General features: G+C 37.9%; 1 protein-coding gene across 1 annotated transcript in view; it reads right to left on the reverse strand.

Moving 5' to 3' along the window:
- The window catches only part of VPS13B (vacuolar protein sorting 13 homolog B), a 429,559-nt gene that overhangs the window by 34,065 nt on the left and 378,956 nt on the right, over positions 1-16,538 (reverse strand). Inside the window, exons 43-48 of the mRNA XM_059490125.1 lie at positions 13,047-13,208; positions 3,283-3,438; positions 1,698-1,961; positions 1,467-1,550; positions 1,126-1,301; positions 481-651 (exon numbers count right to left, since the gene is read on the reverse strand). Coding sequence (XP_059346108.1) covers positions 481-651; positions 1,126-1,301; positions 1,467-1,550; positions 1,698-1,961; positions 3,283-3,438; positions 13,047-13,208 — 1,013 coding nt within the window. The remainder of the gene's footprint in view (positions 1-480; positions 652-1,125; positions 1,302-1,466; positions 1,551-1,697; positions 1,962-3,282; positions 3,439-13,046; positions 13,209-16,538) is intronic.

The raw sequence follows: 16,538 nt of genomic DNA on the forward strand, positions 1-16,538 counted from the left end.
AAAGGCATATTTTTAACTCCACAAGTTCAGCCTGAATTTAGTCAATTAATAAATGCCTTAACAAAGTTACCACTGTCATTCAGCCCTAAACCTGTGACTTTTGTAGTCATCAAATCACATTTCCTTTTTGTTTGCCCAACAACTACTTGTACAGCAACTCCTGTTTGTCTACTGAAATAAACAGCAGCTGAATAAACAACAGCCTCTAGAGCTGCAGTAAAGAAAGTGCATTCACAAAAGAATGGTTCCATTTTTAAAAAATCCATACTGATGCAATCTTCTCAGTGTAAACAAGGGCAGCCCTGAGGCTGACCTAATTTTTTTTCCCCAACTGCCACAGATTCTGCAGTTTACATGCAGGAATTATGTAACTGCTGAAAATGTATTCGACGTTCATCACATATAGTCTTCCAGAATGTGGTTTCAGTTTATTTGGAAAGGCAATGCAACGGTCATGAAGAAGGTTTAGCAAGTAATTACCTGTCTGAATCCTTCCTGTTATAAGGCCATGCAGGCTGGGGAGGACTAGCAATGCCATAGAACTCAGAGAGCACTTGGCTGACGCTGCCACCCGGATTGGATTTACTTGCTATCTGTTTAATCAGAGTCGTTGAGATAGGGACTGCACACTCGGATGGATCATCTTCTTCCCTGTTATTGAAAACAAACTCAGTCACTTGCACAAGATCAAGCATGAGCATCAACATTTTCTCTAATGAGGCTTCCAAAGTGTACTCTGCAGCAAGAACACTCTCATGGATGAATCAAGTTACGATGTCCAACAAGTTCTTGAGAATTTACTGACATGCATGGATTTGTTATCACACTGTAGTGACCCTAAAGACTCTTCAGTATTCTCAAAAGACCATTTCTAGATAATTCAAACATTTATTTTTTAAAACATAAGAATACGGACTGCTTAATTAAACAAATGCCAGTGTGCTTAGGATCGTTACACCAAATTTAATATTTCCTCCAATACAATTTCAGCTACATATGCTTATTCAGTCATATCCCCTCTGGGCATGGCACACTTTCAGAAAAAAATGCAAAAGAAGTGTAAGTGTAAGTTATTCTTTCTTTTACATAAAAATGAACCATTTTCAAGGAAAATGAGGATTTTACCTGGCTTGAAAAGTCAGGTGGTGTGTAAGATCAGGTTCTATATTTTGCAGTGCTTTCTCTTGTCCTTTCCCTGGAATCACTTGCATTTCATTCAGTCCCAGGCTTCTTTTCTCTATATGTAAGATAATAGGGTCTGGAAGATGGCTCCTTACAATGAAAAGAGGGCTGAAAACAATCTACAAAAAGAAAAAAATACACCAATTTAAAGCAATTTTATTTCAGTATTACAACGTTGAAACAAACTATTAATAAACGGTTACAGTGGGTCATTCTGACCTTAATTTATTATATGACACATAAGACTTGAACATTTAGATTTCAGAAACATTAAATGTACTCACTAATCGCTGTTGCACGTGTGAACTGGGCTCTAAAGTCAAAACTGTACACCACACATATGTAATTGAACTCTTTGAAGATGGTACCTGTTTGTAGAAAGATCAGCATTACAGTATCATTATTCAGGATATCATTCACTATTTCATTATATGAAACAGAAGTCTAAATGTGCAGTGCTCTGTTCTCTCAGCCATTTTTAATGCTCTCCTCCACATACCCATTTCTCGTCATACCTGAATGACAGTGCTGTGTTCTGTGTGTTTAGAACTTAGACATACATCTTGGGACCAGTCTTCATCTCCTGTAGATTTCACGCTCAACTCAGTGAGCTCATTGTTTTCTAGGATATATGAAGGCAATTTCTGCTTGGCTGCAAGGCAGTTGATGTGTTCTTTAACAACAGCCTGTCCATCTTGACTAATGTAATGCTGAACCACTTTCAGTTCAATACTTTCAGAAAGGTAACTACAGACTGTCTGTCTTCCACAGATTAGGATCTAAAACACACAAGAAATACAGCTCTTATGTAAACAATTGTGAAAAAAAACCCATTCAAAATTGAATTAGAGAATGAAAATCTGTAGAAGAATAATCTCCCTGCTTTAGGTTTCCCCAAGCACTGCTGAAGGCAGTGACTGGTAAAACATTATTTTTATTGGCCAAATGTATGTCCAATTTCATAGAAATCTAGGCATTAAAATGCTTGAAATATTGCAAAGGCAGTATCCATGCTTGAAAGAAACATGTATCCACTTTCCTTCCCACTGAACTCAGCAGTAAGGTCCATGGCTGACAGTTCTAGTTTGGATTTTAAGAATTCTGTGATGGTCTCTGAATGTTGAGACATTTCTGAGCAGCCACAGGGATGTACTTCAGAAAGGTTTCTAGGGATACCTCACATTCCCATCACAAGCCAATGATCCAGATCTTTCACAGTATGTCTGACATTTTAAAGCTTAGAATTTCATTAAATTACTGTAACTGTTTCAGCACTTAAGGGCACACACCTAGAAAATGACGAGATTAGACTCAGCGTTGTTGCTGTCCATCATGCATGAATTGTTTACTGTAGAGATGTAGCTGAATTTTTCCAAGCTATACCAGGGAACACCATTGCATGTGTATCCCCCTGTACAACCATCATAATTCCTTTTTTCGTGAACGGGGGCATACAACACAGCTACAGCCCACCATGTGAAATCTCAGCAGGGCTGTCAGTGACACCAGGCACTGCTCCTGTCTGGTCAGCTGTGCTGTAGTTGTGCAGTACAGCTCTGCCACATCCATGAGCTGAGCATGTTCTGTCCACCACATGCTCTGGCTTCTGCCAATGCAGGCAGAACGGCTGCAGTGTCATTACACATCTCTTTACAAAGATAGTAAAGTTATTGCACAGCAGCTGATTTTCAAATGTTAATTTGGTAATTCTTTTACTTAAAAAAATATGTAAGCCTAAATTACTACCCAGAATATATTAAGAACAGTTTCTTAAAAAAATTAAGAGAAAAATCTGTTTCTCAAGAGCTTAAAACATGTAAGAGATTATGTAACAGCACTGTCAGAATTATGAACCACGCAAAGGGATGTTTACAGGAGCATATAAAATACATGTTGGTAACTGAGCTTTTAAATGCTAAGATCGACACCAAAGTGAAGAAAAAGATTGTAAAAATTCCCCCAAATAGCCCCAAAAGACTACTATATTTATTTTTTGCAGATCCCAGTAGGAGAGAATAAATAACAAAGTGACTAATTCATGAATAGGCAACAGTTTAAATTACTCATGTTATTTTTTTCCTAACTGGATCAAATCCTTACTTGCTTCTGCACTCCACTGAGCTGCTGAACCTTGATAATAAGTGATGCTGTCCGGCCCTTGTACTGGATGGTGCGAATGAAGGTCCCTGTATTGTCCACACTGAATGGCTCAGACCACCGCCAGTTTCCCCAGCCTTCAATACAGATGTGCAACAGCTGGAAAGAAAGAAATTACTACTTCAATACATAACTGGGAAAAAAAAAGTGCCTTGCAGTAGGATATAAATTCCCATGACAGAGAAATATTCTTGGTTTGAAATCTCAGCAATGCTAAGCACACCAGTTGTCTGAATGATCCATTCAGTCTGTAATTCTGTGATTTCAGACACAATCAGAAGAAGCAACAATACCATAAAATGGCTCTGAATCATGCACTTCTATAAATTACCTGCTTTAGCAGTATGTTTAACATATAGGCACACAACTGTTCACAAAAAAAAGGGCAAGTAGACTAGAGAGCATAAAACAGGAAATAAGAGATTTTCTTCACTCCCTTTGAAATTGTTCTAGAAGCCCATTCTATTACCAGCAAGGTGATATGAATGCAGCTCCATACCAGATTTTTTGCCTTCAGAATAAAACAGAAAATTACGAATACCCTTCTCTTCAAAAATAAAGAAGGACTTGTATAGCTTGCATATACGTGTCTGTTAAATGCAGAATGTGGTATATTGCTGAGAGATGGGAAACATTTCATTTCTTACACAAATGTGGTGGTAAATTCAAGCTTGACTTCATGAGAAGAAATTTAACTGCATAATTATACTCCCTATGTGATTCATTCCGGAAAAGGAGTGGCTTTTTTCCAGTTTAACTTAAATCACTTCCAGAGCAATACAGTCTTTCATCATTTGAAGAGCCTTTCATCCATTTACCCACCATACGCACTTACCTCTGTCCCATGGAGATTCTTTAAGCCAGAGTAGTGAAAATTGGTACTGTTCCATGTAGGTCAATGAAGTTACATAAATTTACACCAGCTGAAGATCTGGCTCTTTAGCTCTGTATAGATCTTTTGTGGCTGTGCAAACTTAAGGATGTGAGTTTTATATAAGGGATCAAAGCAATAAGCATTCTGGGTAAAATTTATTCTTTGCAGAGGGCCAGCACAGAGCCTAAGCATCACTTAAGTTCTTTAAAACAGTCATATGAAGGCCTTGTGGGAGTTCTCTCTTGAGGGTTGAATTTCACTCTGATTTTGGACATCTGTCATTAATTAATTTAAGTAATTGAGAACAGGATCAGGCCCAAAGATTGATTATTTACACTAGCAAAAACTGAAATTTGTAAATACTGTGCTCTTCCATGATTTGTTTCCAGAAAGGAAACAAATAGCATTCACCATGGGTCTGGTCAGTTGGACTTAGTGAAGGGCTGGATGTTGGGGTTTCCTTCACTGTTTTAAGAAACAACCACAGCAATAACTTTCAAAGATATTACAACTCAGTAGCCTGTTTGCAATTTGTGGTATCCTCAGCACAAGTTACACACAGAACAATAACATCCATTCAGTGGGTGGCTTTTGAATTTGCAAGAGTGATGACTGCTGCATTCAGATTCAAATGAGTTTTATGCTGGAAGCACAAAGGCTGATACGTGCCCGTGTGCGCAAGGACAGGCATCTGGATGTGCCCACGTGTGGGCACAGCTTTATTTTCAAGGTTATGTTGAGGGAGGCTGTACACTAAACAAACATGTCACTTAGATTCTGAAGCATTAGTTAAAGAAAAGGAAAAAGAAAACAACAACCAAAAAATCCAATTGCAGTGGCTGGAATCTGTTCAGTTTCTCACAGAGGCAGCTGGGAATAAATCTCATCACATATGAAAATTAGGAGAAAAATGAAAACTGTTTATTTTGGAGAGAACGGTAGCTGGAAATGACAGCCAAATAATGAGAAAAGGTACTTAAGTGGTCAGCCTCAGCTACAGGCCCACAAAATAGTGTGTGCTCCAAAATAGACGTCATGTAAATGCCATAATTGACAATTAGTAATTACATGTAGCTACAACACTAGGATATCTCCCACCCTGTATAAACAGCTTTGCTCACCAGTTGAATGTTCCCAAGGAACATGCTGTCAGCTTTCCCTGAGCATTCAATAGCTCCCAAATGCCGCCTTACTAATTTTCTTTGTAATGATTAGTCTGCATTTAACTTCAAGATTCAGAAAGAAAAATAAAGAAGAGCTATTGGCATTTTCTTATTTAACAAACATACAATTTGCATACTGGTAAAAGCGAAGGATACGGCCTTCATAATTTACTTTAAAGATATCTAATAAATTTGTATTAATGACCTAACAGTATAAGAATTGGGTGCTGTGTAACTTTACTTTTGAGCCAAGAAACTACATTCCATGAAAACAAAAAAAGGATCTCTGAATGATGATTTGATTGTGAGATTTCTGGAAAAGATGTCTACAAATAATGGCAGTGTTTTTAGAGAACTAAGTAATCAGACATTAGCATCATTTTAGCAGAAAACAGATTTACAGACTCACTCAATTTTCTAAATTGGAAGGGACTTACAAGGATCACCAAGTCTAGCTCTTAAGTGAATGGCCCATACAAGGACTGAACCCGGAACCTTGGTTTTATTTGCACCTCACTGTGACCAAACAGGTATCAAAGTGACCTGATACTAAAGATTTGCAATAATTGTCATTAACTCTTTCATTGATCAAGCTTTATGCTAATTCTAAGAATTTATTACACACTCTGTTCAAAAAAGTTCAATGAATATAGCTAGGTATGGGACATATATTAGGAGAAAAGAGAATTAATTGCATTAAGGTTCAAAAAAAGAGACTTCAAAGCATTCTAAGAAATACAATCCATTGATAAGTGAAAATTTGTAGCTTAGAGAGAATTTAAACATACTATCTATTGTATACGTGAAGATAGGCACTCATTCGTGTAAATATTTGATTTCTGCTTTTTCTGTCAGGGAAATATACCAGCAGATAACCCAGAGAGTTTTGTTTTGACTAGACTTGGATTTGTAATTCTTAGCTATTATGGATTTCTGTTTTGAGAGGAATAGAAATTACTTCAAGGAAGGCAGACTAAGATGAAACTGCTTTTACTGGAACAAATGGCTAGAAAAGCACTATCTTTAAAATAATGTCTTTATCATGCCTCTTCACAGAATGTTTCTATGTGCTCCTCAAAATTTACTTGGGTTTCAGCTAGATGTGTGAGTGAAGGCTATGATCTGAGTAAATAAAGCTGTGTGTCATATGACAAAGCATGAGGAATAAAATGGGGGACTAAAGGTGACACTAAGAATTCAGCCTGTTCAGAAAAGGCATCAATTTCCAGCTGTATAAGTAATTCAAAGCTTGAGCCTTCAAAATGCTTAGTGATGCAAATTTGATTTCTACTTTGCTTGTAGATTCACCAGATTTAGCTTGGTTTCACCAAGGTTCTTTAGACTGTATTTGTCTTCTAAGTGAAACTAGGAAAAGTTTCTTTTTGGTGGGGAACAAGGGTAATCACTATGAATTCTGAGAGTTTGGGAAGAATCAGGTGAGGACCTGCTAAATGATGTGAGAGCAGTTGTTATTTTAAAAGATAGAAGATAGTGAAATAAAAGCTGTAATAATGCAGCAGCACAGAGGAAATGTAGCTCTGGAGATGGGAGCTGAATTCTAAGACTTGAAGCTAAAGAAATTTTTAATTGAAAAATTAAAGGAGAAGCTTGATTAGTATTTTTTACTGTGTTTTCACAATACAAGGTGGCTCTTTATTAGGATTAAGATTCACAAAAATAAAACCAACTAGTATTTGGAAAAAATAATGAATGAAATATTTATTCTGCATACCATCAGCTGCAGTGGCCACAAAAACAGCTTGAATTTCACTTTGGCTTCATTTTCTCAAGTGACCTGGGAGATCTGGCCAGTTCTATGCCATTGGCCTTTGTAGGACAGAAAGCCAGTACAGAGCATGGAAAAAGGCAACTTCCATCACCCTCATGCTGTCTAGTAGAAAAAAGGTCACATTTGGCAGATAAACTCTGACCCTGGAGGGTCCTGGAGATGTTGTGAACCTCAACATTACCTGCAAATCAGACCTGAACCTCACAGGTACAAACCCACCCTACACACTGCAGAAAAGTCTTTTGGTTAAGGAACAGTAACCAAAATATAAATGTTCATGGATAATATTAATCCTTATCTGCCCCAGATATAATCTAAAAATTCAATTACATGTAATACAGTATGAGCATTGATTTAGAATGCAGGAACCACAAAAAAAGCAATAGCACTCTTCACACTGTGTGAACAGTATAAAATAACATACAGCTTTTTTTGCCTGATGTTCTCTAATGACCTGGGGAGGATTATGTAAAGTACAAAAGATTTTTCAGAGAACTTGTAACTTTCCTAAACAGTAAAAAGGGAAAATATCCCAATAACAACTGATATATAAATTACAGTTTCTAAGGTTTGAACCCAGACTACTGCACGTAATATTTTACATTATATAACCCAATATCTAAAAGAACAGCAACTTGGAAGTAAATAACCATGAATTGTGATCCTGCTGCAACATGCATCAAAATTCAGTTTCAGTCTTTTTTTTTGGTAGAACAAGGGGGAAGTTCTCATATAGCAAATTTGCTATTTGTAAAACTACAGTAGCCTTTAAAAAGTATGTTCATAAAATTTAGAATTTGTGTTCACAGGCACACTATTTAAAATAAGAAAAATTTTAAATATGTTCCAATGAAGGTACTAATAATGTACTAACCAGTACTAATATCTACTCAAGACTTTGTAAGTGTATAATCAAAAAAGTGATAGATTTATTTTCCCTCAAATTCTATAAAGTAGCAATAAAATGACACAATTTCAGGCATATGTACTTACTTTTATAAGAAATAAATATATTTTATTAATATCCACATTCTCATTGAAGTCACTGGCCAATTCAATATAGCAACTGAAATTTTATCTATTATATCTGCTGCTTCAAGTTAAAGATGATGAAAAGTGAAAATGTGTAACTGTTACTGTAACCCTGGAGGGAGAATACAGAAAGGTTTGAGAACTGCTACTTTCTTAAAACTTTTACTCTGCAACATTATGTTTTGCATAGAAAGCACACCAGTGAACTTAAATCCATCACTGGGCTTCCTCAGAGGACTCTGCTGAAATTTGAGTGTGGGGAAAACAACTAGTAATAACTGGCACATTATAGACAATTTCTGCTGTCTGTTCATAAGCAAACAATCTCCGCAGAATGCATTCAGGGGACTCTCACATGGATATCTGGTTTTTACATTTGCTGTGATCCCTAGTGGGACCCTCCAATTGCCTACTGTCTTGCAAGACAGAATTCCTTAACTCTGAGTAAATTGCTAGGAAGATCTGATCTCTTCTAACTTCAGAGTTTCACCCTATGTATCATATGCTCCAGTTCATCTAAAAAACACAGCTGTCTTGGAGACAAACATGACTTTTGATGTAACTGGGGCCCATCCCACAAAACAATGCGAAGATCAAGATAAGGAGTGCAGACTTGATCCAATAATAATGTAGGAGCCAGTGCTGTCTGTAGAGCACAGGAATGATGTATCTTCTCTTCCCTTTTAATGATATCTAACAGACCTCTAACTTCATTAAAATCTGCAGAAGGAACTCACAAAATCTGGCAGCTTTAGATAGAATTGCTTAAAGCCTCAAATACCATCAGTTTTGGACCCACCCCAACTCTGAAAGGGACTATACAATTGGGGGTGTCTTATCCCTCAGGGGGGCCAAAACCTCGTGAAATCTGAGGAAAATGTGGGGGGGATGGAGTGGTGTAGAAGAGCGAGCATCGGACCTCAGACTTATTTCTGAAATCTTAGCCGAAGTAGCGAGACTTGCAGGAATCAGAGTGAAAGTTAAAAGGGAAAGGTTAGGTTCCCTGAAATGTAAAGGATCCAGGCAGGGAAAAAATGAAGGAAGCAAGGAGCTTTAAGTTAAGCCAAACAGTTGGAGGGACACCATCAAGAGCTGATAAATCCAAATCCTTAGTGTGCTATAACTGTTTTGTAACATAAAAAAGTTGAAATTTTTAAAATTTTAGTCTATAGTTTCATTAATAATAAAATTAATTCTAAATGTAAATAAATAGTTATAAAACTATCTGCTAAAATATATATTTTAGGTGTATATATATTTAATTGTGTTAAAGAATTTAAATGGGCAATTACTGCATCTCTATTCTTAATTAGCAAAAGAAAAATGGAGAATTTTATTGATGTGAATGTAGAAGAAATACAATCCTTTTAAAACTATTTATTTTCATTTAACTGAACTGCCTTGCCATACTAAAAAAACATTTTGCAGAGGTTAAATAAAGTATTTCATGGCAACCGCTGCTTCTTAGTGCCTGTGTAACAAGAAACATGAGCCAGCCAAAGTTGTGCAAGTTGGTTTTCTTTCCCAGTAAGAGAATGTGGTATCTAAGACCTTGTCCTAACTCATTTTATCCCCAAGAGTAAGTCAAGTAAGTCAAGTATGAACTAATGCCTGGAGGGAAGTCCCTGACTCCAGAAGTATGGATTATTTCACATTTATCTTACAATCTGCTCTCAGAGTTCTTAAAATTCACTAACTTGGCAAGTCAGGAATTATCATGAGAAATGAAATAATTTCATAACTATGAAGTCATCTAGCATTCCATGAATATGACACTCAGAGGGTTTGTCCTTGCTTGGGCATTATTCTGACCTTTGGATAACAAGCTGCTAGATAATTTTGCATGGAAACAATTAGAAAAGTGCCACAGTACAACAGGGACAACCTGATGTCTTGATTGAGTTGTTTTCATTTCAAGGATTTGTATTAATCATTAAAAAAATGTACATGACAATATTTGTAATAATATTTAAACAAACTTTTTTGTATGATTTAAAATAACAAGGGATTGTGCTGGTTAGATGAACTGCCATTCTGAATGCTATATTTACAAAGGACTTGTATTGGCAAATGAAAAGGCTTATAGGGAAATGCCAAGGTGCTCTCTTTACAAGACCTTTGTAAAGAAAATTTGGTTCTATCACAACTGTGTGTAGAAAGCCTCTGCTCCCATATAGTTTCAGTGAAATTACTTCAGTGCTGTTTTTTCATCTCTAGATTTCCCAGCAAGACATGGCTGTTTAAAAATGTTAAGAGAGCAGAAATTGTGTTGAAATTATACCAAAGTTTGGGACAAGGGAAGCAGAATCTCCCTACTAGAGGAGCCTGCTGGCCAGCAGTGTGGCTGAGTCAGGAGTCAGCTGTTGGCTTTGCCATCTCCTGGGACACGGGAATCCATCGTGACACTCCTGACTTTTTATCAGCCCAGTTCTTCATTGAATCTAAATCTGATCAGAGCAAAACAGAATGGGGAAACCCTTTGACATCACCAACTGTTAGCTGAAAAATGAATATCTGAAAAATGAATCTGAAGCTCCTACTGTCCCCTCACCCATTCCCTTATGTGTGATTTGGACTTCTGATGGACTTTTCCACCTTTCATCTGGCAGTTTTATTTTCATTTAATAAGAAACTGAAATAGCAGCTGTGAAAATGGAATGTTTTGCACTGCTCAAGTCTGTGACTGAAAGCACAGTTTAAGTTTTCCAGGTGTTAGATGTCTAATTCCATTTATTCTGATGGTGGGTTTTAGCAGTTCAGTTGCAACTAAGAGAAAGTATCAGTAACGAGCTGTCCCTTTAATTCTTCAACTTTTCATTTGCTTGAGATAATCTTCATTTTTAAGACTCCTTCCAGTTTGAACCATTACTGAATATACATCATACTGAGAACTACACCTTTAGTAAATCTATCTAAAATGAGGATTCGCACAACTGAATAATTTTATGTAAGTAAGCAGAAAATGAATGTAAGAATTTTTTAAGAGGAAAGCCTTAGTTTTGAGTTTATTTACATTACTTTAAATATTTCCTTCTTCTTCTTCCATGAATTTATGAAAAGGTTTAAAGGTTTAAATCTAATTTTGGGTGGTTGCTACAAATGCAAGTGATAATTGGTTATGAGTTACAGGTTACACTTATTTAGTTTTCTTTCTCCCTCACACAACCAAGGGGAATTACAACAACTGTAATCCTAAGTCACCTGATGAGTGGGGATCTTGTCCCACACTCTGACACGTGCCCAGCTTCACAGAGCACAGTCACCACTTGGTTTGGTCACCTGTGGGATGGGGCATCACAGGTGCTTTGTGTGTGTGAGAAAACATGTCTTTTAAAATATGGAAAGGGACAGACTGCTCCAGAGCCTCAAAGTCTCCAAAGGCCTCTCTCTGGCACTATGACACCAGCACACACTTTTTATAACAGTTCCTCTGTTGCTGGGCTAAGATGGTCCTTTATGAGCTTGGCTTCCTCTTGACTTACGCCCTGACTTCAGTGTCAACTGCAATTGTTTACTTTGGCAGTTTTTGCTCTGCACAGATTACCACATTCATGTAAAATTCAGTAGTTTTGCATATCCATCAGCTGACATGCGAATGAAAACCACAGCAAATTTGCCATCTCTGCCTCCCAGTGCAACTTGAAACTTGTCAGTGGTGAAAGTGGGCACAAGTCCTGTTTAGAATTACAATTCAAAATTTGCCTTTTTTCTCACATGCTAAGACTGGTATTTTCTAGGGCTCTAGAGGAGTTAGGAACTCCCATTCACCACATTCCTCTAGGATCTGTTAAAATTTTAGTAATTTTTCAGGGCAGGACTACTGCTCAGCAAATGGGGTGGCACAGCTCTGTAATTTCATACTCAGCAGGAGCTGTATATATACTAAGAAAAGAGAAGAAGTGGGTTTGCTGTTTCACAAACACTTTTTAAATTAGATTTATGTTCTTGTCCTGTGATGAACAAAGATGAGAAGTCTATTTTTTACTACTTCCCAAGTGTTGGTCTCCTCTCCCCAGTACCAAGTAACAGGACAAGAGGAAATGGGTGTCAAGTTATGCCAGGAAGGTTTAGATTGGATATTAGGAAAAGTTGCTTCATGGTAAGGGTTGTCAAGCATTGGAACACGCTGCCCAGGGAATGGCTGAGTCACCATCCCTGAAAGTCTTTAAAAGATGTGGCATGGCATGTAGGGACATGGTTTAGTGGGAGATTTGGCAGTATTGGGTTGGACTCAATGATTTTAAAGGTCTTTCCAACATAAATGATTGTATTGTTTCATTGAAATACTTCCTGTTGACAGTTTAAAAGTATTTTATTTCAGTTTCAGTGTTTATCCTTAAAACAAAAAAACCCATAACCCAGAAACTATTTTTATGTTTAAACTATATAAGTGGGGTGTTTCTGACAATTTCAAATCTTTTCTAAGGGAAGCACTGAGAGCTTTGTCCAGTTTGACCCTCTTCTGCAAACAATTTCAGTGAACAGATGCTTCTGGTAAAAACAACTGGTTAAAAAAATTCCCCAAATCTCTAATGTACATCTCAGGAAACATGGATCACTTAGTTATAGAAACCTGGCAAGTTGTCTTTCCTTTTTTCAGAAGCTTCACACAACTGCTTTGTTTTACAAAAAGTGCACATCCAGTTCTACCCTTGAGCAACTTTGAAAGACTTCTGGCTTTCCTCACGCTTTGTTTACCTTTTCTCTGTGTTGCAGCCCCAGTGTGTGACTCCTGAAGGAACTGGAGCTTTAGAGATGGTTGAGACCACAGAGAAAACCAAAGAATCAGTGCATGAAACCATCATCAGCTTTAGCAAAGGCTGCCCTGGAAGGGCTGTTTCTGACATACCTGTGGGGACTTGTGTGAGCGCCAGCTGTACTGGTGACTGTGCAGAGTAGCCAGCAAAATATTCTCATCAGTGTCCACCTGGCCAAACCTCAGCGTCTCTTGGGTGTCATTACAGATCACAAAATGGCTGAAGACAAACTCCTCTGCCTCAGGGCATTGGTTCTGAAAGGAAAGGGATAGGAAAGCCAGGAAGAATCAATGTCAGTTGCAGGACATTTGGCAGCTGCCTGCCCGGTGGCGACTTACAACACAGAAATGCAAGATCTTGTCCCTCAGCTTTGGTCTCATAGTAATCTCTGCAAAATCTAGTTTCTGGGTTAGCAAAATATATCCTAAGACTTCAATTTTACTTTGTATTTCTGTAATGCAAATCTTAAGGATTTAAAACAACAATAAAACTAAATTTTCTAATTTGGGTAAACAACTTCAACAACATTAAATTCAGTGGGAAATGATGTTACATAGGGCAGACAGGGTACAACAGGCTGAGCAGGGAGGAATGAAGAGGTTTCTCAGTGCTTGACAGCTGAGCTCTCAGGCCAACAGGTTTACAGTTCCTCTTCCCCAGCTTCTGCTTCTAATTTGAAATATTGCTGTGGATCAGCAGAATATTCCCTTTTTTCTGATGCCACTTGAAAAGACAACTAAAGGAAAAAAAGGAGACATGAGTAGAGTACTTTCACAGCTCCATGAGACTGGTATGAAAATGTATCATGCCATTTAAAAGGAAAAAAAAAAGTATTTTAGATTTTACAGTATTTTTTCTCCAGCATCTTTCCATCCCTCTCTTGCTGCTTTTCATCCGGCTGCTTGTCACTCTGTTGGCATAATGAGACTATATGATAGTCACAAAAATCGCCACAGCTACAGGTCTTCTACCCCTGAAGACATGAGCTATAATCCCCTGTGTGGGAGAGGTCAAAGTGTGACTGACCATTTGATTTGGAGATCATCTCTCATGTATTTCTGCCCAGTCACGACTGGGCTGGCACCTTCCACTTACAAGCAACAATCTAGCAACTGCAACAATTACTCAAAGAAACTGACATTTGGATAGTCTTTATGCAATTTAATGGTTCTAACACAAAATATTCATTTTCTTCTGGTTTTTGTTACCTCTTATTGACCCATCTTTCCTAGCACACTGTTATGACAATATTTTTCTGTTGGTTGGTTTCCTTCTTCCCAACACAGCTAAGCTACTAATTTCTCATCCTTTCTTCCCATGATGTCTAACTTATGGAACCTCCATGGATTTTGAGAGCTGATTCTGCTTCCCCTCCTTGCTCTCTCAGTGGACCTATTAAATGGATGTTACAAAGCTACCACCTTACCTGCCTCTAATCATATGGATCCCTTAGCTCTTTGAGAACAATGTGCCTGGAAGACTGCAGAAATTCAGAGATCAAACAAGAGGGAGAGAAAAATTTCCTCATAGATCGCTATGCAGCCTTAGTTATCCGTGAAAACCAGTTTGGTGCATTTTTTGTAGCACATTACTGGGTGATGTACGTGGAAGTTTTTCTGAGAAGTGAAGTGTGCAAGGCATGTCCAGTTTAGCATCCTCCAATCCATGTTCACTGCTGGTTTCTCCAGAAAAACCTAAGGTGAATTTACAGGATGTTTGGGGCTGGAAGGGACCTCTGGAGGCCATCAAGTCCAACACCCCTGTTAAAGCAGATTTACCTGGAGCAAGCTACACAGGATTCCATACAGGCAGCTTTTAAATATCTCCAAAGAAGGAGACTCCATGACCTCTCTGGGCAATCTGTTCCACTGACTGGTCACCCTCACAGTTAAGATATTTTTCATGATGCTCAGATGGTACTTCCTGTGTTTCAGTTTGTGTCTGTGCCTCTTTGTCCTTAATCAAGGCAGGTTGTAATTCCTTTTGTAACTGAATGTCAGAATGATTGCCTGGGAGGGTTTGTGCAAATACTACTCATCCTAGGAATATTTTAGCATGAGAATATTCAGATTAAAACTTCTTCCCAAATCTCTTTACTTCTTCTGCATAAGATCAGGTATCTTTTGTGAAACAGGAGCCAGGTGAGTATAACCAAAACTGCACTTCTTCCAAGCAGCAAAACTCTTTACAGAGCAGTATGCCTGTATCACATTCAGTAGCAGATCTGAGTGTGCTAAAGGCTGTCATTTACAGTGAGTACAGAGTTTATTTTGGCATTTTCTAGTGGAGGATCTATGACTTTTTACTGTCAAGCTGCCATACCCACATACCCATAAGTCTACCGCAAATATATGTATTTTCCTGTTACAGCTTTGTAAAATGTTCTTTTTAAAAGGGAGGATTTACTATTCACAGAGCTCAGCATATTGTTAGAGTCAAACCTATATACAACACCAGGGAAATTTAAGAAAAGCTTTTTCTTTTCACACCAATACATTTTCTTGTTGATACACAGAGATTGAAAGAACAATGCCATAAGATGATGAACTTCCTTCTTTTTACCTTAGTAGCTAACCTAGTGTCAAGTAAGTAAACACAGACTGTAGGTTTTGGCATTTCCCAGAGGGAAAAGAGAATCCAGTGAGTTTTTGGCATGCATAGAACTTCTAACTTCTGCTTGGGGAATGTTATCCTATCAGGAATTATTAATACACTTGCACATGTTTTGGTGCTGATGAATGACTGCCATTGATCATTAGTCTTGAAAGCTAGATTTGCTACTAGAATTCAATGCTTTTAACAACAACAGTTAAGGGAAGGAGGTATTTTAGGTTCCATTTTATAACAGTTCCAAAGTTTTAACCAAGGAAACACCAAGATTTGCATAACAGGGCATTGCTCTCTACTGCCAGGCTTGAGAGAAAGCTGCCAATGCCTCCAGTCTTGATAACAACAGATGACTAAAGGAACATCAAGGAAGCTTGAGGATGCTTTAGCTCAGTGTGGCAACTATGCACTGGACACCCACGCCTCTTTGTCCTTGGGGAACTGCAGCAGCACCCTGTACCAATCACAGGGAACTGGATCCCACATTGCTGCTCAAGTCTGACAGTAGAAGCTTCTAGAGTAAGCAGAAAAGGAGAGAAAAGAGTCAGCAAAAGGATGGAGTGAAGACATCTTGATTGAGAAAAGAATGTCTAGAGAAACCAGGTACAATTCAACCAAATAGAATCAGGCCATTTGTGTGGCTGAAGGGCTGAATGATGACTCCAGGAGCTGAAAACACCTAAGTGCGGATTAGGAAAAAAAACCCTCTCTGAATTAAAACATATCAAAAGAATCAGCAAAAGATTAACAGCTTGAATCAGATACAGATTAGGGTCAGTTCCTGGGGGACAATTTCCTGCCCCTCTTTAGATAATTTTTCAGCTGTTATTTTCTCTCAGAGAGGCCTGGAAAGTGTCTCTCCTTTATTGGTCTTTGAAATATTTTGTGAATTCTATTCAGAGAGGGGAAAAACATCCCACATAATGCTAGTCACCAGGTTTTCCAGTCTCAGGACTTTTTGCTTGTGTCTTACCTCA

This window comes from Ammospiza nelsoni, chromosome 1 (genome assembly GCF_027579445.1).
Source record: "Ammospiza nelsoni isolate bAmmNel1 chromosome 1, bAmmNel1.pri, whole genome shotgun sequence".
NCBI lineage: Eukaryota > Metazoa > Chordata > Aves > Passeriformes > Passerellidae > Ammospiza > Ammospiza nelsoni.